Source organism: Sorex araneus, chromosome 2, assembly GCF_027595985.1.
Source record: "Sorex araneus isolate mSorAra2 chromosome 2, mSorAra2.pri, whole genome shotgun sequence".
NCBI classification, from domain to species: Eukaryota; Metazoa; Chordata; class Mammalia; order Eulipotyphla; family Soricidae; genus Sorex; species Sorex araneus.
Genome location: NC_073303.1, coordinates 174,152,350 through 174,175,640, shown reverse-complemented (window position 1 = coordinate 174,175,640; position 23,291 = coordinate 174,152,350). Strand labels below are relative to the sequence as shown.

The following is a 23,291-nucleotide window of genomic DNA, read 5'->3' as shown; positions in this document are numbered from 1 at the left end:
CGACAAGTTGAAAATGTCATTAAAATAACTATATTAACAATAATTTAAATATTAATATTTCTCAAAATTGTTAAATTTAAACAATACATAATCTGTAGCATGACATCTTTCTTTGAAAAAGTCCTTAGACTCAGTATATATACATTTTCAAAATTAAATTTAACAAGTACTTTAAAATTACTTTTTAATAGTATGCTATAGAAAATAATTTTAATCTTCTCATTTATGTTTTACTTGGCAAAATATCTCCTAAAAATAAATCTAATTGTAGATCAAAATTTTGTATTAGGAGATGCTAATGAACAACGGGATGACAGTGACAGTGACAGTGACAGTAATGTATATTTTTATGTAAAAGTGTATAAAATCACTGTAATTTAGAAATACCCAAAAGGAACCATTTTAGGTTATCAAGATTGCATTTTTATTTGAAATTTCAAAATAATTTTATTAATTTGGATATAAAATTGTATTTGCAAGCCATCAAGTTTTATTTTCAATAATTACAAATGAGGAGTGGTAAAGAGACATCTGTTCCATTTCGACTCCCAAATCTAAACCAAAAGTCTACTCTGGGTTTTGTGGTGCATGAGGAAACTCCGTGTTCTGTGTTTATGTTTTGTCCCCCACCCCACCCTCCGCCCAACCTTAGTCAAGTGACTATCTAGTACCAGGAATCAAACCCGGGCATCTTGCGAGCGAAGCATGTAGTCAGCTCTTTAAGCTATCATTCTAGCCCTCGACGCCTACTTTTGAAATCCCCAGGTTGCAATGGCAATAAACAGATCTATCGCTTAAAGATTAAAAAAAGAAAAAAGATCTACTTCTAAATGGCAAAATGATAAATGTTCAAACATCTAGCTTGATTCACGCGTTCACCGCAGAGTTGGCTGGAGTTAGCGTGAAGAATCAAATTCATTTCGGGTTCAATAGTATCTGTTCTTCCACCTGGGCTATAAAATTTGAACGTGTGAACCGGAGATGAGAAGGAGAGTTACCCTCCCTTTCTGACCAACAGAGAGGGGATCATATCAATGATTATTTCTGATACCCAAATATAGGGAAATGATTGCACAGAAATGAATTTCCAGGAACTGCCCCCAATGCAGAAGGGAGGAGTTCTGTCCTATCGCTCCCTGGCCTGTGTGAACTACTCTGACCTTAGCAAAAACAGTTCAGTGGTTGCACACGCGCAGTCTGGTTGTACACGCGCAGTCTGGTTGTACACGCGCAGTCTGGTTGTACACGTGCAGTCTGGTTGTACAAGCGCAGTCTGGTTGTACACGCGCAGTCTGGTTGTACGCGGGCAGTCCTGTACTTCCCCAGTTTCAACCGATGGGGCCGAGCAAGCCCACGCGGGAGCACTCAGTACCTGCTGATGCTGTGACACGGTGGCTATTTTAAGATTCCTTTAGGCTCTGTTTGTTGCTATCTTTAAAAGCAGATTTGTCACTTATTCAGCAGATCCGTTGGATTCTTGAGCTTGGAAATTAAGCTTTAGCAAGTGTTGGGTATGTGGTGCGAGGGACAACATTTGTATGGAAAGGGGAGACATCCTAACCCCGTCTTCTGGGTATTTCTGGGTATTTCGAGCTGCAGGCGTGACCTCTGGCACTCTGAGTCATAGACAGAAACTGGATTTGCTCCCCCGAACCAACGGATCGGGCAATAAAGAGCTTCATAATGAGACATTCTGATAATAACTATGTTTCTTTAACGTCTTTTTTTTTTCCCCCTCTCTCTCTTTCTCTCTCTCTCTCCAGCTCCATGGAGGATAATTCTGGCAAGAGGAAAACCTGTCTTCTTGGATTTGCTGATCTATTTTGGGCTCTCTTAAGTCGTACATCAAAACCAGCAATCATTTCATTTGGAACCTAAAGACATTTAAATGAATATTTCCCGGAGCACCTGGAGTCATGGAAAACAAGATGCTGCGGCTGGGACGAGCTGGCTAATCTCGGCTTTTCTGACCGAGCTGGATCAGAATTCCATTACGGCTGTGGCTCAGGCCCTTTCTATTTCACCGGGGCTCGCAGGGCCGCTCGCCTCTCCCAGCCATCGGGAGCATTCCGCGTGCTAATTTAGAGCTGCACATCCCATATTTGCACGATCAATTCAATTAGTGCTGAAAAAGTAATCTCCTGACTTTTTTTTTTTTTGCTGCCACTGGTTAGTTGGCTTATTTTAATTATGACAGAATACCTTAGGAGGATGTCAGGGTATTTTTCTGCCCACGCTGAAAGACTGCACGCCTTCATCTAAGATTCTAATTTCCCCAAAGTCGGGAGGCGGTCTTAATTGTGCGTCCTCCAAGTAACCAGTTATCTCCGTTTGCTTAAAAGACCTAAAGAGGCATTTGATAGCCAAGACAATAATAACTTTCAATACAAGCGCAGGATGACTTTTTTTTTTTTTTTTGCAGTTTGCACAAAGCTGGGCTGTGTTAATGAATATATCCTTGCCTCCTAGGAATCTCTGGCTGTAGGGCTGATACTATTATTAGTCATCATTATCCAGGCAAGGGAAACCAAGGTCCAAAAAGGTTAAGTTACTCAAGTTCTCAGAGCTAAGAAAAAGGCAGACTGGGAGAGTGATCCCAGGTTCTCTGTCACATTTTGTGGGCTTTTCACTGCACTAGGAGGCCTCCCTACCTAACAGAATCCTTTATGGAAATGTGAACTTTTAGGAAAGTTGGCTACAGGAGAACTTTTCTGTCTGAATCCTTCAGTAGTACCCTTGCTGTCTGGTTCAGCTGGTTCAAGTTCACTTTTATTCTATTCAGCTCATTTTTTCTCCATGTCACTTCTTTTCAAACTGATTCATCTTTTTTTTTTTTTTCAGTTTGGGGGTCCTACCAGGCAGTGTTGGGAGGGGTGTTCCCAGACTGGTGGATGTTTGGGAGTCACGCCTAGGAGTGCTCCGGGAACCATGCAGTGTTGGAGATTGAACCCGGGGCCCCGTTGGCACAGCAGGCTCTTAAGGCCTTTGAGCTCTTGAACCGGCCCTCAAGCTGATTCATTTTCCTTAACTCCTTGATGGATTTTGAAATTTTCTGGTTATTTCTGAGCTTTAAGACTTATTCACTGTCTAACTTTATATATCCGTAGGTGTATATGGATATATCTGGATATATCTTATTGTGCATATAAAAATTGAATACTCTGGCAAATTACAGACGTCTTTGATAAATCTGCGTGCATCTTTGAGCTCCCCTTAATATTATATATTGATAAATGTATAAAGCAATATTAATTTCATCACTGATGCCACTCATAAATAAAATAGTCACGCCTAAGACCTCAATGGCCGTTGTACTTGAAAGTTAAGACTCTTAGTCTAATTTATTCTATGGTGAAAAAACATAGAGCTAAAGACAGAGAAAGAAGAGAGAGGGGAGAGTGTGGGAGAAAGGAGACAGGTAAAAATAAGAGAGAAAAACAAGAAAGGGGACTGAGGGAGGGAGGAAGCTGGAGGGAGGAAATGGAGGAAGAGAAAAGCATACGACTAGAAGATTAATTCTGACAATGGAAAACAATAATGTAGATGTGGATTTCATCTTATTATGAGGCCATGAGATAAGTGAAGAATTCCCCCCAATATTGGAGAGAACCTAAATTTTGCATCTTGGAATCAATTTAACCCTAGTAGCTTAAAGCAGTATTCTTCCATTTGTGTCACATTGCAATTTTAAAAGTACTTATATGAGGCTTTTTATAAGTGATATGAGGATATCAGAGAATTTTACAACTAGAATGAATTTAGTCTTCAACTGTCTCTATGGACAAAATACACATTTTTTTTTCATCTTTTAAAGGCAGTTAAAACTTCATTAGACAGTCAATAATGTAGAAATCTGCTTGATGTAAAATATTATAGAGAAAGTAATAACAAGGGAAAGAAATTGCTACATAAGATAGAAATGTTCATAATTGAAATAAAAACTGAATTCCTATTATGTGTTGAGAAATAATTTTAATCCTATTAATATTCAAATTTCCCCCAACTATCTGCTAAATATCTTTTACTATTTATTTTCCCAAACTCAATTCACTCCCACATCAGCTTGAAAAAGCACATCTGTCTTGTTTTTTCTGTTGTTGTTGTTATTGCTGCTATTGTTTTTCTCTCGTCTCCTACTTGTTGAAGAGCTGTTTCTTAGCATAAAACCACAACACTACAAATCAGAAAAATCAAACTAAAATAGAGAAGAATATGATTTTAAAAGACTTTACTTACCATAAGGGAATGGGGACGCCCATTATGTTCATAATCTTCAGAAAAGAACTCAGTACCATGGTCCAGTCTTTGGTGTCCTCCGTATTCCGCAGCATCTGAATCTAGCACGATCTTGAATGTATAGCTCTTAAGGAATCACAATGCTTCAGGGGGTGAATGAGATAGGACAAACTTTGATCCAAGATGGCAACTGAATCTGGAGCGTTCTGATGACTATTCAACTGTGCCTTGTGATGCCTTCCCATTTCTTTTAAATACTTCAGAGTCTCTCACACTTGAAAGGAGCACTGCCCTGTAGAGACTACCTTTATGGAATCACTGCTATATTTTTTTTCTTTTTGGCTTTTCGGGTGATAGCTGGTGATACTCAGGGGTTACTACTGGTGCTGCACTCAGGAATTACTCCTGGCATTGCTCGGGGGACCATATGGGATGCTGGGGATTGAACCTAGGTTGGATGCATGCAAGGCAAATGCCTTACTAGCAGTACTATGGCTCTGGCCCCAGGATCACTGCTATATTTAACTCTAGTTCCTCGGAGTCTACTACCCAGAGACTGTTGGGAATTGACCTTCTTCTAATGCCATATATTCTATTGATTGGAAACTACTTTTATTGCAAACAGAATTTGGACTTTTCAGAATGTTTTCTCTCCAGAAAAGTCCTATAAGTTTAAACCACAGCATCTGTCAAATACCTGATACTAGTGGCAGCATCTCTGGGTATCGGCATCCTCCACACAAGATGCAAAGCTTCATCCTAGCACCTTCTTCATTCCCCATTTGAAATGCTTTTTATCCAAAACAACTCCTTCCCCATTCTGGAACTCATTCCATATATCTAGATACAAGTTATCAAATGAGGAGAAAATCAAGAGTATAAAATGCAGCAGTCCTTGGTTGGTGGCATCGAGCGGCAAACTGAATGAGTGGCAGATTGAACCCTGAGTGTCAAGTTCTGCAGATCATATACACATATTACTTTCTTGTACCTCAAAAGGATTTCTATGGCAATCATGATCTGCTCCTATATAACATCTCATTTTTTAGGGTGAGTTCTAAGACTTGTTAGTATTATCATATTCAATTAAATTGACAATAATATCTCAGTCGTAACATCTATGACAACAAAACCAGCTATGATTACAATGTCAAATCTACGTGCAATATGTCTAGAAATGATACTTCTACATAAAAAATTAACAAATAAATATTTATATGTAGAACCCTTAAGTTTCATATAGACTAAGATATATATATATATACATATATATATATATCTGGTTCAAGATATAGGTATTTTTTGTCTGACATAAACTTGTAATCTCAAAATTGTGCAGTTTTGTTATAGCAAAATTATTACATTAAAGGTGCATGCATGTAGTAAACAATAGCTCTTCTTTCCTTTTCTCCCTCCCTCTCTTCCTCCCTCTTTCTCTTTCTCTTTCTATCTTTCTCTTTCTCATTTTCTCCCTCCCTCCCTCCCTTCCTCCCTTCCTCCCTTCCTTCCTTCCTTCCTTCCTTCCTTCCTTCCTTCCTTCCTTCCTTCCTTCCTTCCTTCCTTCCTTCTCTTTCTCCCTCCCTCCCTCCCTCCCCCTCCCTCCTCCTCTCTTTCTCTCCTTCCTTCCTTCCTTCCTTCCTTCCTTCCTTCCTTCCTTCCTTCCTTCCTTCCTTCCTTCCTTCCTTCCTTCCTTCCTTCCTTCTTTCTTTCTTTCTTTCTTTCTTTCTTTCTTTCTTTCTTTCTTTCTTTCTTTTTCTTTCTTTCTTGCCACACTCAACTGTGATCAGGGGTTACTCTTGGCTCTGTGCTTAGAATCACTCCTGGCAGTGTGGAGAGACATTTGGAGTGCTCAGTATCACACATGGATCAGTCGGGTGCAAGGGAAGCCTCTTACCCGCTGCACTCCCTCCAGTCCCAAAGGGCCATCTTTCTAAAGCACAGAGGATGTCTGTTTGGATAAGAAACCACAGAATCTTTTGCTGGATCTGTGACTTTTTTTAGTTTGTTAATCTAGTTCTGTCTACTCTGATTCAAATTTAAACATAGTACCAGCAAGTTCCTATGTTTAAAGGAAAGAACAGCAGAATTTGTGGAAGGGATGGAGAGTATGAGATTCAAAAGAAGAATCTAGGCATGGGTAAATTTTAAAGTCACTTGATATACCTGAGAGTTATTTTAGTAAACGAATTTATCTGATGGTGAAGTATGGATGGTGAAAATAGATCATTTGAGTTTTAGTACAAAGATGATGTACTGTGAAGTGAACTATACATTAAAAGTCTGTCATTTATCTTGGTTAAGTACTTGTGTAAATTTGAAAAATAAAAACATATGGTTTAGCGAACAATGCCCTAGAACACTCTTTAAAACATCTGAAATAGAGTATCAATTATTAAATTACTGATAAAGAACAACTTAAGATTATTGGTATTACTAGCTAAAGAAAGCAAGCAAATCATCAAAAGCAGTGGGTATTAGCCTGTGGGCTGTTAATCACTGGTAGCATGTTATTATAAGGATCTCAGTGAATGAGCAATTATGTTATTATAATGGACTATAAATCTGTATGTGCATTAGGTATTGTCTGAAAACTAAATATACACATTTGGTGCTGGATTTCAAAGAATTTTTTAATTAATAAAAATGCAGCTCCTGGGGCTGGAGCAATAGCACTGCGGGTAGGGCGTTTGCCTTGCATGCAGCTGATCCGGGTTCGATTCCCAACATCCCACATGATCCTCTGAGCACCATCAAGGGTAATTCCTGAGTGCACAGCCAGGAGTAACCCCTGTGCATCACTGGATGTGACAAAAAAAGCAAAAAAAACAAAACAAAAAAATGCAGCTCCATTACAAATATATATTCATTACAAATCTATGTTTTAAATTTTAAATTATCAATATATTTTTTGCTATCAAGACTACTGAAAAAATAATTACTAAAATAAAAATGTAATGTATTATTTTTTCTCTGGAAAAAGATCAACATGTTAAATATGTCTAGAATCCACACAATATATGCATTTTGAAGTCATACAGGAGAAAATACAAAACATTGGACCGAAAATATTGACTTGGTTCAACTTAGAAAAATAGTAAGAAAACAGAACTAGAGTAATAGAATGTTTTAATGAGAGCATTCCTTAAAAAGAAGATCAATAAAAGTCCCTATTCACTGAATGTCATTTGAACATATTCTCCTTTTTTAAAAAATTGAAGGGTTTTCTAAGTATTTTATGTATCTATCAACAGGTTGAAGTAGATAAAATTTTTGAGCGCTATTTTATAATCTGTGTTCTTAAATTTGAGCCAAGGAAGATCCATGTTCTGAAGGCCTATACTAATAAGATTAAAGAACAGTGAAGGCATGAAGACTCTTAAATTCGATGGCTCTTCAAATACTTCAAAAGCTGCTGTGTTTGCTCAGCCACTTGATCAAGTGTCTGTTCAAAGTATAAGGATTTTGATGTAAAAAGTACTATCATTTATATCATTCTGCAACAAACTTACTCCACTCCCACTGATGAAGCTAAGAAAATTTATTGTAAGGTGCAATCACTGAACTTTCAAATTGAATGAGATTAAAAGAGATACTCCATAGGAAATACCCACGAAGATGGCAAGGCATGTGATGCCGGCATGGTACAATTACTATATGTCTTTAAATCTAAAACTTCGCTGATTTTAAGATTAATCCCTTGATACATCATTAAAGAGGAAAATGAGAAACATCATGCTTAGCCTTTCAAGGCACATACCAATTGAAGACAAATTAAATACATATGTATGCACATAGAGTAGTACATATAATAGTATATGTGCAGTTAGCATAGTGTTTTCAGATCAAATTGTTTAAATCAGCTCCCATATTATGACAATAATAACTTCTGTGAACATAATATATAAATTTCCACAAGTTCATATCATAAGTTCTCAGAATTTTTTATTGGTAAGGAGGCTCTATATGAAAGGCAGAAAATGTGACTTTATCAGCAACTGCGAGTAAACATCTGGTTCTTAAGAGTGAGAATGGGCCCCAGAACACAAGGGGAATTTATTGTTTTTATAAATCTAAAAATAAGTACCTTTAGAGGACTTGCCCTAATATTCTTACCCAATTCTTTCCTCTTTTTAATTGCAGGATGCATTTTTTTTTTTTAAGTAAGTGCTGCACCTAGTATCAAACTTCTTAAAAATATAAGAGCAATAAAATAAATTTAAAGGATGAGGGCTTAAAATATTTACCATGTTAATATGTGTATTGGGTGCATATGTTTTTGAAATGTATTTTCATGTAAATTATTAGTTTCCTCTTAGGCACGATTAATGATTCACATAAATAAATACTGAATAAGATGATAAAAAATAGGATACTGGGCGCATATGCTGCCTGAGCCTATGTGCTGCTTGTGCCCACGTGGCTGAGCACATGTGTCGCCCGCATCTCCCCTCTTGAAATGTGTACTTTCATGTTTTCATACTTTTGTGTCTAAAGCTCGGTTATGTGTAGGGGCTTCCTCCACCCTTGGAGAAGCCCGAGTTCTCTCTTGAGCACGTTATTCTTACTATTCTCTCTCCCACTTATCCCTTCCTCCTTCCCTCAGAAACCTCTGAATAAAATCTATTTACTTAAAAAAAATAGGATACTGAATGCACTTACTTCTCTGTTTTAATAGGAAGAGAATTCTAAATACTCTACAGAATATTCTGCTTAACTTAATTAAGAACTTTCAGTTGTTTCAGAAGATTATATATCTTGAAGTGAAAAACTCTATTGATTCGAAATAACTCATGATATAATAAAAATGTAACATTACTAGTCTAATTTCTTTCTAATGTTGTTCTTGTCTATGTCATTAACAGAACAAAGACTATGAATGCAATAATCTGATGAAGAAATAGAAATTAACTAGAACCAAAACAAGAGAGAAAAAAGGTTGTTTTTTTGTTGTTGTTGTTGTTGTTTCGCTTTTAGTACATAATCTGTTGATCAAAATGAGCTCAACCATACAGGTTTAATATTTGTTACAAACACAACGTAATTTTTATTTATATATTTATTTTTTGTTTTTTGGGTCACACCTGGTGATGCTCAGGGGTTACTCCTGGCTCATGCACTCAGGAATTACTCCTGGCCGTGCTCAGGGGACTATATGGGATGCTGGGAATCGAACCCGGGTCGGTATCATGCAGGTAAATGCCATACCTGCTGTGCTATCACTCCAGCCCCAAAAAACACAATGTAATTTTGAACTTATATTTGACTTAGTCTGTAAAGAAACACCTACATGGAAACCTATTCTAATAAATCATCAATAAAATCCTGTTACTGTCACTGTCTCTGTCATCCCATTGCTCATCGATTTGCTCGAGGAGGCACCAGTAATCCCTCCATTGTAAAACTTTGTTGTTACTGTTTTTGGCATATCAAATACGTCATGGGTAGCTTGCCAGGCTCTCCAAGAAGAGCGGAGGAATCGAACCCAGGTTGGCCGAGTGTAAGGCAAACACCCTACCCCCTGTGCTATCGCTCCAGCCCAATGAAATCCAGAAAATATAAAATATATTATATATGGGAAAGATAATAATAAACAAATCCAAATTACTCCGAAATAATGACAGTTATAAGTAGCAACATTATTTTCAGGCAAATAGTCTGGGACAGGAGAAAGTATTCTAAAATAGTGTAAAATAGTATCTGCATTTATAAGCTTTAGTGTCTAACAATTACATTCTAATCCCAGTTCTAAAATTAGCAATTGTATGTCTCTGAGCAAATTATTAAATTTCCTTGAAGCTCAGTTTCTCCTTGGTGGAACAGAGGTCATGCATCAGAGTTGTGAGGATTAAAAAAAACAACGTATATTTTGCTTACTTTTATCACTGGGAAAACATACACATTATTTATCACTGGGAAAAATCTTGGGCTTATTAGTTTCTGCTTATAAACTTATCACATACCCTAGAAAAGTGTCTCAAATGATGAAAAATGTCAAAGTGGGACTATGTATTCTCTTACCTTTTACAGTCAACTTCCTTGATTAATTCCATGGCCTTCTCCCCATGTCTTTATTCTTACTAATCTTAATAAATTTTAATATATAATTCTAATTTTCCATTTAGAGGACAATGTACAGAACACTTTAAGAAATAGACATAATTTCAACTTTCTGTCACTGTCACTGTTATCCCGTTGCTCATCAATTTGTTTGAGCAGGCACCAGTAACGTCTCTCATTGTGAGACTTATTGTTACTGTTTTTGGCATATCGAATACGCTACAGGTAGCTTGCCAGGCTCTGCCATGCGGGAGTGATACTCTTGGTAGCTTGCAGGGCTCTCCGAGAGGGGCGGAGGAATCGAATACGGGTCGGACACATGAAAGGTGAACGCCCTACTGCTGTGCTATTGCTCCAGCCCCATTTCAACTTTAAGGGATATTATTATTATTATTATTATTATTATTATTATCATTATTATTATTATCATTATTATTATTATTTATAAGGGGGACACTCCTCTAGCTTCTAGAAATAACTGAATAGACATACTCAGAAAATTAAATACTGGCCCTTCTGTAGCTGTCCTGATTCTTCCCAACTGCATGATCAACTTTAATTGTTATAAATGTAATATTTTCATGTCTTTATTAAAATGCTGTGTCTGTAAGTGCCTTCTGTATTCCCCTCCCTGAACAATAAAAAAAAATTCACTTTTTTTTTAAAGTTTTTGGGCCACACCTGGCTGTGCTCAGTGGTTACTCCTTTCTGTGTGCTCAGAGATCACCCCGGCAGGCTTCAGGAACCATATGGGATGCTGGGGATGGCACCAGGGTCAGTCATAAGCAAGGCAAGCTCCACCACTGTCCTATGACTCTGGCCCAATGCAGAGGACTGATTGAGGGACTCTTCTTGCCATTATATTTCAGTTGAAATCTCCTGATTGAGTTGTGATATGTGGCTCATCCTGTTAAACTGTAGAGAAATAATTTAATGCTACTTTGAATATAAAAAAAATCAACTATGATTTTCTCCCTTGTTTTATTATTATTAACAGTTTAAATCTGTATATTGTGACTCCTAACATGATCCAATTTCATTATCTATGAAGCTTACTTAGAAGTTTAAAAACCTCTGTCCTTTATTTTTTGGAAAAGTCACAATAGTTAAATGAATGCATACCAGTTTGAAGCAATTAATTCTCAAGTACGCGCCTTGGTGATAGACATTTTATGTAATTCTTAGTTGAAGTGAATAATTACATGTTTACTGAAGTCAGCATACACTTGAAGACCTTCATTATCAATTTGACTGGTAAGCTTTCTCGAAGCACGTGAATGAATTTAAGCAAGCATATAAAAGCAAAATGACTTGCAAAAATACATAAATCATATATGTGTGGATAATGTATGATAATTCTGTAAAGCCAGATTGGTATAATATTTTCTATGAATCTGACACTATTTTCCAGGTAAGATAACAAAGTATTTGAACAATAATACAATTAACCATTTGAAAAACACTGACTATATTAGCATGGGTTAGAGAAACATCCTTTGGCTTTCCTTGAAGTCACAATTTATTAAGAGTTAATATGTAATGTGTATTCTTCAATGTCTTTTTACTTTGAGGACAAAATAGAAAACTGTAAAATGTAACAGCTCCAGAAGGCAGAATAGTAAGACACGGGGTTAACTTCCCATAAAAAACTGCAAAGCACAGTTTGCAGGGATTGTATGGTGTGTGTGTGTGTGTGTGTGTGTGTGTGTGTGTGTGTGTGTGCGCGCGTGCGCGTACGCATGTGTGTGTGCTTGCGTACATATGCATCATCACCCCCTGTCATTATTAAGGCACTTCTGGGCACCTAGCCTATAACTATCATAACTATATCTAGATTGATGACTCTGAGGGAAGAGATTCAAGGTAAACATTTCCCCACAGGCACTAAAAATGAGTGAAAACTTTAAATGCACAGATACCCACACCACATACACTTGTGATTGCTAATAAATACATTTTCAAGATGTATGATAAATCTAATAGAGTAGTCTGTAACCTTTAAAACAACCATGCTGATTTATTATCACTTACTAGATAAAAGTGGGAAAGAATAATTAAAGTAAGCAGTACAGCTGTTAAGTTATTTCTGCAATGTGCTGCATATTTGTACATCTCAAAACAAAACTAACAAATATTTGGGTTAGGGTAGTCAAACCTGGAGATAATTTATATCATTCAGATGAGCAAAAGCTATAGTATGCTTTGAATCAGATTATATTTAGATTTAATTATATATATGTATATACTCAAAGGTGTTTCACAAATGTAAGTTTTTTTTAAATATTGAAGCATTACTAAAATTCTAAACTAATGATACTATTATGGCCATGAGAGTTAGTAAGAATACTATATATATATATATATATATATATATATATATATATCCATTAGATAAGTAGTCTGAGATATCCATGAGACAAAATATCACCAGAAACACATTTCCTACATTGGAAATTATTTAGGTGAATAAAGGAAATAAATACAACTAGATGTTTCTAATATAAATCAACAGGAAAGCTCATCTCCCTAAATCTGTCCAAGGCTGTATTTAGGATGTGTGGCTAAAACAAATGGCAAATTCCCCTGAATTAACCTATGCTGGCAACATAGAATAATGTATCTATCATCACTTCTACTCTTTAACAAGGAACAAAAAATCATTTCTGCAAGAAAGCTGATGAAAGCAAATCCAGCTCTTCCACCTAGTTGTAAGGTGCTTTTTCCTCTGTTCTGTGGGGTACTTTGTTCAAAAACCTTTTCAATATTCTTCAACATTTATCCCATTACTCCCCCTGCCACACCGCAAAAACAGTTAAAGCTGAAATACTCTTAGGCTTAAAGCTTGGTTTAATAATAATAATAAGGATTTGGCATCTTTTTTTCCCTTAAAAAATGAATTTATCCTTTACAAGTATATTTGTCTTAAAAATATTCCATTAAACTGGTTGTCTTGGGGGCTGGAGTGATAGCACAGTAGGTAGGGTGTTTGCCTTGGATGAGGCCGACCCGGGTTTAATTCCCAGCATCCCATTTGGTCCCCAGAGCACTGTCAGGAGTAATTCCTGAGTGCAGAGCCAGCAGTAACCCCTGTGCATCACCGGGTGTGACCCAAAAAGCAAAAAAAAAGATACAAAAAACCCCCACATAAACTGGTTGTCTTTATGAATGGTCAATTAGGATAGTGTAACACTGCATAAAAATACTGCTTATTCTGAGGAATAACTGAATGGGGTGTAAGGGAGGGCTGCACTTCCAAGCCGTGCTTGGGGCCTGTAGGAGACACTCTAAAGAGAGCTGCCAGTTGTAATAGAAGATTCAGTGCTGGAGCTCAAGGATGTAGTTTTGCTTGGCCAGAAGTTGAGGACCATCAGACCTAACCCTACAATACTTGGGGGCCATAAAGATCTCACCCAGAAGTGTTTTTTTTTGGGGGGGGGTTTCCAAGGCTATACTATATACTAGGAGGTGACCTGCAGAGACAGGGTTCAAATTGACATCATGTACATGCAAAGCATGCGTCATAGACTGTATGTCATTTCCCAGGACTATTGATTTTCACAAAGAGAAGCAATGAAAAGAAATAAAATTATAAGTAATTAGTGAGATAAGCTTTTACCAATTTTAATGTCATTTTTACAGGGCAACATAAAGAAGAATTAGCGGTGTCGAAATGAAAAACTGTTGAAACAGATTTAAATCACATTCATCCATATGATCTTCTGAAAGTTATAAATCTTTCTGGTGTTTGTATTTAGCTTGAGGATAAGAGTACCTGGCCTGAATTACAATAAGATGGCGTGAGGTTATGTCAATGAAATAAAAGTATTGCACATACTGCAGAGTTAATTCAAATTTAACTTCTGTCATTAATTTAGAAGTCTTCTCCTAAAATAAATCTTAACCCAACTAATTCTATTTAGTTTGAGTGAGTTAAATCAGGTCATTCTGGAGTTCTTCTACGCCTACAAACCTTTGATTCTATGTAGGCCCAGAACTTCGTAGCATTTTTTTAAATATCATACACATAATACATTAAAAACCTCAGTGAACTGTACAATTCAAGGTTGGAGGGGTGACCACAGACCCTCTGCATTGAGTTGAAAGTTGAAGTTATGGAACTGCACTGAGTTGAATTTAGGTGTGAATTAAAGGGAAGAATTCCAGGGAAGGGAATTAAAGGGGCAGGGCTGGAGCTCAGCGGGATAGCCCTCTCCTTGCATCTGAGAAGCCAGAGTTCAATTCCAGGCACTGCAAATAGGAGACCAAATACACCCGAAAGAAAACAAAACAAACAAACAAACAAAAATACCCATAAAAAAAAAAAACTCTACTTCTCTCATTCCTTTTTCTTTCTTAGGGTTCACACCAAATTTTAAATTGCTGGTGCATTTTTAGAATGACAATTGTGACAATAATGAAATAATGATGACCATAGCAGCTGACACTAAGGAGCACTCTTTGTGCCTGCCACTGTAACAATTAGCATTTGGTCATTAATTCATGTTATTCTTATGTTGCTTTTTTTTGTTTGGGTGGGGGCTAGGCCCCACCCACACCTGGCTGTCTTCACCGTGCCCCTCCAAGGAGGACAGGTTTAGTTCTCCTCCCCACCCCATGCAGAGCCCCAGCAGCCGAAGACCTCCGGAACCCTGCCACAGTCTTGCTCAAGGCCAGTCTCCACATGCTTGGAAGAGCCTCACGCATGAAGGAACTGGCAGAGGAACCCAGTTGTGCGGGACCCAGGCCTGAGATCTCCAAGCTTGCTCGGATGAGGACTGGGCCTCTTCCACCCAGATCTCCCATTTTCCAGTAGCTAGGCAGTCACATCCAGAAAACTTCCCCGGTGCCGTGTAATCCCATAAACAGCTGAGATCCAGAGAGCATAAAACAACACTCCCACTCCCGGAAGACCCCACAGCCTAGTTCTCCATCTCGGAGAACCTGGCAAGCTACTGAGAGTTTCCTGCCCACACAGGAGAGCCAGGCAAGCTCCCTGTGGCGTATTCATATGACAAAAATAGTAACAATGATGAGTCTCATTTCCCTGACCCTGAAAGAGCCGCCAGTGCGGCACCATTGGGAAAGAAGTAAAAAGAGGCTGCTAAAATCTCAGGGCTAGGATGAATGGAGACGTTACTGGGCATGCTCGAGAAAATCTATAATCAACGAGATGATAGTGATACAGTGATACGGGCCTGGTGCTGCTTGGGGAAACAGAGCCAGAGATGGAAGCTGGGGCTCCCGCATGCAAAACATGTCTTCCAGTCATTTGAATTATCTCCCCACCTCTAATCCATGCAATTCTGACAATAATTCTAAATTTAAAAGAAGAGCAGAGAATGAAAACAAGACATTAATTTACATAATGCAAATATAAAGTATAGAAAGAACCTAACCCTCCAGACACCACCCGTCTAACAAGTGTTTTAAACTAAGGGCCAATTTCTTTGTGCTTGTACATTTAGAAAATGGAAAGGCCTACTATTCTTGCTGGACATACAAGTCACAAATGGCTTTGGAGATAATGACATTAGAGTAAGAACACATTCAAGAAAATAACGTTTCAGAATCAGAAAATAATGCTACCATCCAAGTAACATATTTTTCTTTTCTTTTCCTCAGTTTAGAAAATAGGAATACTGTCAGAGGAAAAGTAGTAAAATGAAAATTGACTATCTCTCTATACAGTAGTTCATGGGGGAAACATAACAGTGCTATTTATAATCTTACAAAGCAAGTAATTTTGTCCTTATTAATGTATCTGTAATAAAAGAAAACCTTATTGGCTACCAATAGATGATAATGTTATTATACTTCACTAATGCATGTTTTTATGTTTAAAGGGAAATTTCCTTATATATTAAGAAAGACTAATATTTTTATATACTAACAGTTAATATAAACCAAAGAGAACAATTAATTTCAAAGAATAATTTCACTAATAAAATACAAATTAATCAAGTATTTTTTCACTTCACTAAGCTAAAAGATGTATATTTATAGAACTGGAGATAGTTCTGACATGTGGTTGAAACTGAAATCGTTTTGTTACAGAGCACACCAATCACAGCTCTCATCTTTCTACTTTTATTTGAAGAAACAGAAACTTTTCTTCTGATTGTAAGAGCCATATTTATGAGAATCCTGAAATAATTACACTAAAACAAACCTGTAATTAGGTAAGGGCATAATTTGTTGCTATTATTATCACTTTTGTTTTTTGCTTTTTTGGTCACACCCAAGGATGCTCAGGGTTTACTCCTGCGTCTGCCCTCAGGAGTCACTCCTGGCAGTGCTGGAGGACGATATGGAATGCTGGGGATCAAACCCGGGGTGGCTGCATGCAAGGCAAATGCCCTACCCGCTGTACTATGACTCCGGCCAATTATTTTCAGTGTTTGAGGGTCAAGTAGTCCTGAGGATTAAATCTAGGGCTTCACACATGCAAGGCATAGCCACGTTCCCTTCATGGCTTCATTTTAAAAAATCTTCAAGGGATACACAGGTACTATTTTCACATCCAACTAAAGCACTGATCACTCAGATTGATCTTGTGATATTCTGATAAAAAACAATTTAGTGAAATTTTTTTTTTAAAAAATCTCTTTTTTAGAAAACTGAAACAGCTTTCTAGCAGGCAAGTGATATTCACTGAAAGAAAGGATAATTTTGGGCTGAAGCAATAGCACAGCGAGTAGAGCGTTTGCCTTGCACGCAGCCAGCCTGGGTTCAATTCCCAGCATCCCATGTGGTCCCCCGAGCACCACCAGGACTAATTCCTGAGTACATGAGTCAGGAATAACCCCTGTTCATCATCGGGTGTGACCCAAAAAGCAAAAAAGAAAAAAGAAAAATGCCTGTGTCAAATATCCGTTATTTTTTTTTTTAAGAAAAGAAGAGACTTATCAGCTTGGGAATGACTAAGGACTCCAAGGGACTGGAAGACGACTCAGTGGCTAAAGCACTTGCCTTGCAGGCTTGGGTTTGTTAGACCTGATTCCTGCTGTAGCCCACTAACCCAGAGAATGATCCTGCTTGCTCCACTGTGCCTGGCATCTCTGCTGTCTGACACCATCCCCACCACCTGCACAACTTAAAAAAAAAAAAAAAAGAGGTGCCAGCAACTCAGCTAGAAGTGTGACATTTAACCCTCTTCTAATCTTCTGATCAGCATATCTGGAGCAGCACAAGTAATGTGTGTGGACACCAGTGGGCGCCACAACCAAATGTGCACCACAGTAGGCAGAGCCGGAAAGAAAGGGGAGGAAGAAGAAATAATTCAGATGCGTATTTTCACTGAAGATTGCTTCCCTCTATACTTGCAATGCCATTTCCTAGGAAAGGAAAAGGCTACAAAATGAGACAATGAATATAGAGTGTTAGCAGAGGGGCAAAATTTGAAAAAGTATATTTTGATACATAAGTCTCTTCAGTAAGCAATCTAATGACTGATTCAATGATATTTTAAATCTTGCAAAATTATTATATATTTTGTTGTTGCTTTATAATTTTTTCTCATCAAATATTTAATTAAATATCTGTTCTAAGGGAAAAATAACAGTGTAGTAACCCCTGTGCTCTGATTGCTCAATTTTAAGACCAGTGGTTCTTTCACCATTAGATAACTCAGTATTTTAAGAAATTATCCATCAAACTGTACATACATCAGTCCATTCATTGATAAATCCATCGATCCATTGATCTATCGACCCATCCAAAGTTTGATTTTCCACTGCAAGTATCTAAATGCTGGTATGCAGGTATGACAGACTTACTAAACACTTTGGGATTAATTTTTATGTAATAACACCTTTCCCCTAATTTGGTAAATATGGTCAGTCAAATAGCACATGTTTTCCACTATTAGCAACAAAACTACTAGATGCATAGGCACTGTTTTATAAATGTTATTCTTATTTACCCATGAAGGCCACAAAATAGAGTACAGAAATCTGGATTGCACTGTTCTGAGATAGATGCAAGAGAAGAACAATTACCCAAATGAGCTTTAAATTGAAACAGACAAAAATGAATAAACAAAAATCCAACAATCCCTTGCCCCAACCCACTACACACACACACACACACCACACACACACACACACACACACACACTTACACTCACACACATATACACTGTCAAATATCTCTGAGAAACAAGACACTAACAGTTAATAAAAAAAAGAGATTAAAAACATTTGTGCACAGTAAGGATTTGTTCATTTCTCATCACCGCCTTTAGTCTTAGGGATATATACTAAGCTAAACTAAAAGTACTATTGCAGCTGCAATATTTTACTTGTCAGTATATGTGTTCACTTTGTGGTTTATCTTTAGAGATATAGTTCCTCCATAGGATGATAATGCCAGATCACAGGCTCTTTATTAACAGTGAAGGTGGGATATGCATGTGTGACTATCATAAAAACACAGGGAGCACTGGACAGTACTAACAGTGAGCACTGGTGTAAAGGACATTTACTGTTTGAAAGTACAATTGTCTTTGAAATTAAACAATGTTAATCAAGGTGATGAGGATACATCCATCTTGAAGATGTGAAAACACAACTCTAGTGAATATTAGTAGGATTACTTTCTTCACATAAAGATCATCACTAAGCTGCAGCATAGAATAAAGACACACACACACATACACACACACCCCATGGGGGTGGGGGTGGCGGTCATGGGGGGTAGGGGTCATGCTGGCATCTGTTCACAGTCACCAGAGAGGTCTTTCAGAAAAAAGAAAAACAACGCATCAAGGGGCCAGAGAGCTAGTGCAGGGGGTAAGACACTCACCTTGCCCCATTCAAGGTGGGTTCGATTGTGACACCACACATGTTCTTACTAGGTCTGTCAGGAGTAATCCCTGAGTACAGAGCCAGGATTATGCCCTGAGCACAGCCGGGTGTGGCCCCCAAACAAAAACATATACAAAAAAACAAACAAACAAAAAACACCAATTCAATTACTTTGCATTAAATCAAATTATTTTTTAACCAAGACATTGTAATCTAAAAGACTAGAATACAGTCTTCAGAAATCTTTGTAAAATCCTGATACAATGTGACATTTAGCTAACTCCAATTAAGTTCTTTGTTTTTATTTGTAGCATAAGCACAGATTCCAATAAACTCAGTGTTATATAACTATGCTCCAAGAGCTTCCAAAAACTAAACAACTAATAGCAACATCTCCGCCTTCAGCCATCACACTCCAGTGAATCATTCAAGTGACCTTATTTGCTCATTAGAAACTCTGTGTACAGGTTGCAAATGCCAGAGTCTGAATTTACATTCTAAAAAGCACCGTTTTAAAACTAAAGTCACAGCATAGTAAGGAAAACATTTCAAAGATCGCAGGTCAAATCCATCTATTTACTCATCTGTTCCCCTGATTTTAAATATATTTTGGCCTGGACTCATATATTCTTTGCAAGCAATACTTTAATATCATTTCAATATTATAACAGTTTGACGTGCCATTTGGAGTGGAGGCTGTTATTACACTATCTTTCCACCCCCACCTCAACAGGGTGCTGACAAAGAACTGGAAAACATTCTATTCCCATGTTATTTATATTCTCAGAACAATATAAACTCTGTAGGTAGCAAGGCATGGACCTTATAAATAAGCTGGGGTATAAAGTTTGGATATTATCTAGGAAACTTAAACCGATGTGATCATCAGAAGGGTTTAACTTTGAACACAGAAACATATCACATTTCTATTATACACTATGATAAGAAAGAAATCTCAATACTGACTTGGGTATGCATGTTTTAACTTAAAATCCCACCATCTACCTTTACCCAATCTTTGGTTAGATGGTGCTAGCAGTCATGAGGAATAATTTACAGACAAGAATTTATGAGCCATGAAGGCGTGCTGAGAGAAGTTAGTTTATATGAGAGAAGCTTGCCTGTGCCATGAATTTATGCATGACCTTGTCGTGCTACCTATTTTTCTAGAACTACGCTAAATTCACTTTGAACACTGAACATGACAAAACTAAATGTTCGTTAATAATGTCACAACCATGTACACATCCATGAATGGCCAACAAAAGGCACCACGGCATAGCAGAAAGAACATGAACTTTTCAGGACATGGGGTTAGTTATTATCGGTTGTGTTCTAGAGAAAGAAGAAGTAGATACTTAAAGATCTCCGTTTACTGATTCGTTATAAGAGGCAAATAAAACCTACTTTAGAGTAAGGCCACAAATATTAAACTAGATTCTTAATAAATTTGGCTAGCATGCAGAAAGCCCTCTCAAGAGGTCTAACATCATGTTTCTCACTCACATCACTCATAATGGGGCATCATCATTTGTATTATTCAAAAACGAATTAGAAAGAACAGTTTGTCCTTGGGGGCTTCAGCAGGTTTCCTTTTGATTCAGTGCTGATTTAGTAATGTTCAAAAGAAAATGTGACTCTAGAAATACAATAATAATCCTAATAATAAAAAAGGTATTAGGACTCTTTCTTTCTCCAAAACTAAAAAATGTGTGAAATCATAATAAAATATAAGACATCAGGCTCATGCATTTTAACTTCCAAAGCATGAAATATGTAAGCTTCCTACTGTGCTACTTTATTTAGGTCTCAGTTGTACATCACCTACTTTGCTTATGTACTGCATTCTTTTTTTTGGGGGGTCACACCCGGTGATGCTCAGGAGTCTGCACTCAGGAATAACTCCTGGCGGTGCTCAGAGGACCATATGGGATGCTGGGAATCAAACCCGGGTTGGCCACATGCAAGGCAAACGCCCTACCCACTGTGCTATCGTTCCAGCCCCTACTGCATTTTTTAAAAAATGCTGATTATTACACTGAAATTCAGAAGCTAAGACAAACGCATGACAGTGCATCAGCAAATGGTCTTTGATTTTGTTTTTTATTCACATGAACATGGCTGTATATTCACTTTCCAACAAAAATATTATGTCCTTTAGCAGATACCACAAAGACCATGGTATCCTAATAAATATGAATCCATTCATGTCTCAAACTTAAAGTCATAGTTAAAAACACTCCCAACATGTGTATTTTACTTTGTCTAGTATTATCCCCACTCCACTCCACAGGGCTCTCCATGACAATTCTTAGAAAGACCCTCACCAACTATTCTCCACAGATCTATGCAACAGGAAGTTGATGTCTTCCTGTTTGATAAATGGGCTAAAAAAAATGGAACTGCTCAAGAATCTATACATATTACTACCTACAACAGGTATTATATTGCATAGTGACAGAAGTTGAAATGAGTTCTTCAGATACTTTAAATTTGTTCTGGCACAAAATCCTGCTTCACCGGAAATTAAAAATTTGATGAATTTGTTGACTAGATTAATACATCCAATCTTGCCACTCTAGATTCTTCACAGTAAAAATCTGTATGTAATGCACTGGTACAGAAGTTGGGACTAACAGTAGCAAAGAATGCTTTGGTAAAGCTAGAAAATACACCATACACTTCCCAGTTTCCTTGTACGTTCTATACATGCAATTCTCCATAATGTTGAGCTATAATGTGATTGATGGGGAAAGGAATAAAATCAGAAAGATGAAAGGCCAAGAAGAAATTAGACTTTTAATGTAATACGGAAAATAAAAGAGACAAAGAGGTAAATGAATAAGAAGCTTGAGGAAGATGTTTGCCGCTGTTGGAATGATCATAAGATCATTAGAGAGCAATAATAGAAAACTACTCATCTTCTCAACAATGCTTTAGTGTTAAATCTGGATGTTTTGGTAAAATATTATCTTAATAATATAAGATAAAATGCTAGTATAAACAAATAAAATCAATAACTTTATTTGTATACACTGTATAAAGTTATGAATGCCAATAAAATAATTATAACTTTGAATTATTGAGAGATCAATGTTTATCTTTCTGAGATAATGCCAGTTGCAGGGTACTCTCCATCATACTTCCCTGCCCCTATCTGGGACAGTGTGCTATTAATTACGGAGACACAATGGAACAGGGCCATGAACAATAATGGATGCGTTTTGCTAAGGGATATGTGATGGTAAATGTCTAAAAAAGTGTCACCAGAGGGAAAGTCATCCCAGATAGAGAAGGGAACACCAAGTAATATGTGATTAGAGATTCTGCGAGGGAAGGGAGATGCATGCTGAAAGTAGACTAGAGACTGAACAGGATGGCCACTCAATACCCCTATTACAAACCACAACACCCAAAAGGAAAGAGAGATTGGAATACCCCACCACAGAGGCAGCATGGGGTGGAGGGGATGGGATTGGGAGGGGTGGGAGGGATACTGGGCTCATTGGTGGTGGAGAATGGCCACTGGTGGATGGATGGGCTCGCAAACATTGCAGGAGGGAAAAACAAGCACGGAAATGTGTGAATCTGTAACTGTACCCTCACTGTGACTCACTAATTAAAAAATAAATAGACGTAAATAATAATTAAAAATAAGATAAAAAAATAAACAAAATAAAAAAATAAAATAAAAAAGTGTCACCAGAACCTAATAAAAAATTTGGAGGGGTCAGGCTGGAAGAGAAAAGGCCTAGAAGGTCTGGTGCACTGAAAAGCACTTTTAATGCCTTTCTGATCCGAATAGCTGACATGGGGAATATGCATGTGTCCCAGAGTGCAAAATAACCATATTTATAATTTAAAACGTTTTTTTTAATTAAAAATTATTTTTTAATTTTAAATTAAAAACTTTAAAAATCTTGTAATCCGCAGCACCATAAAGCCTGAGCCATAGCGTATCCTCTATCCTTGCATTGAAACAATGCTTCTTTGGCCACGTCAACGGGAAAGATCCACGGGGCTCCTAAGTACTGAGTGGGGAACAACTTCCAATGTTTATTTGTTTGTTTGGGGGACACAACTATCAGTGCTAAGTCTTACTCCTAGCTCTACACTCCAGAGATCAGTTCTGATAGAGTTTGGAAGATCATATGGGATGCCAGGGATTAAATTCAGGTTGACCACATGCAGGGC

General features: G+C 37.4%; 1 protein-coding gene across 2 annotated transcripts in view; it reads right to left on the bottom strand.

Moving 5' to 3' along the window:
* Positions 1-23,291, bottom strand: part of GBE1 (1,4-alpha-glucan branching enzyme 1) — a 324,287-nt gene that overhangs the window by 5,241 nt on the left and 295,755 nt on the right. For both annotated transcript variants that reach the window (XM_012932389.2, XM_055127221.1), the window contains one exon: positions 4,237-4,354. In XM_012932389.2, coding sequence (XP_012787843.2) covers positions 4,237-4,354 — 118 coding nt within the window. The remainder of the gene's footprint in view (positions 1-4,236; positions 4,355-23,291) is intronic.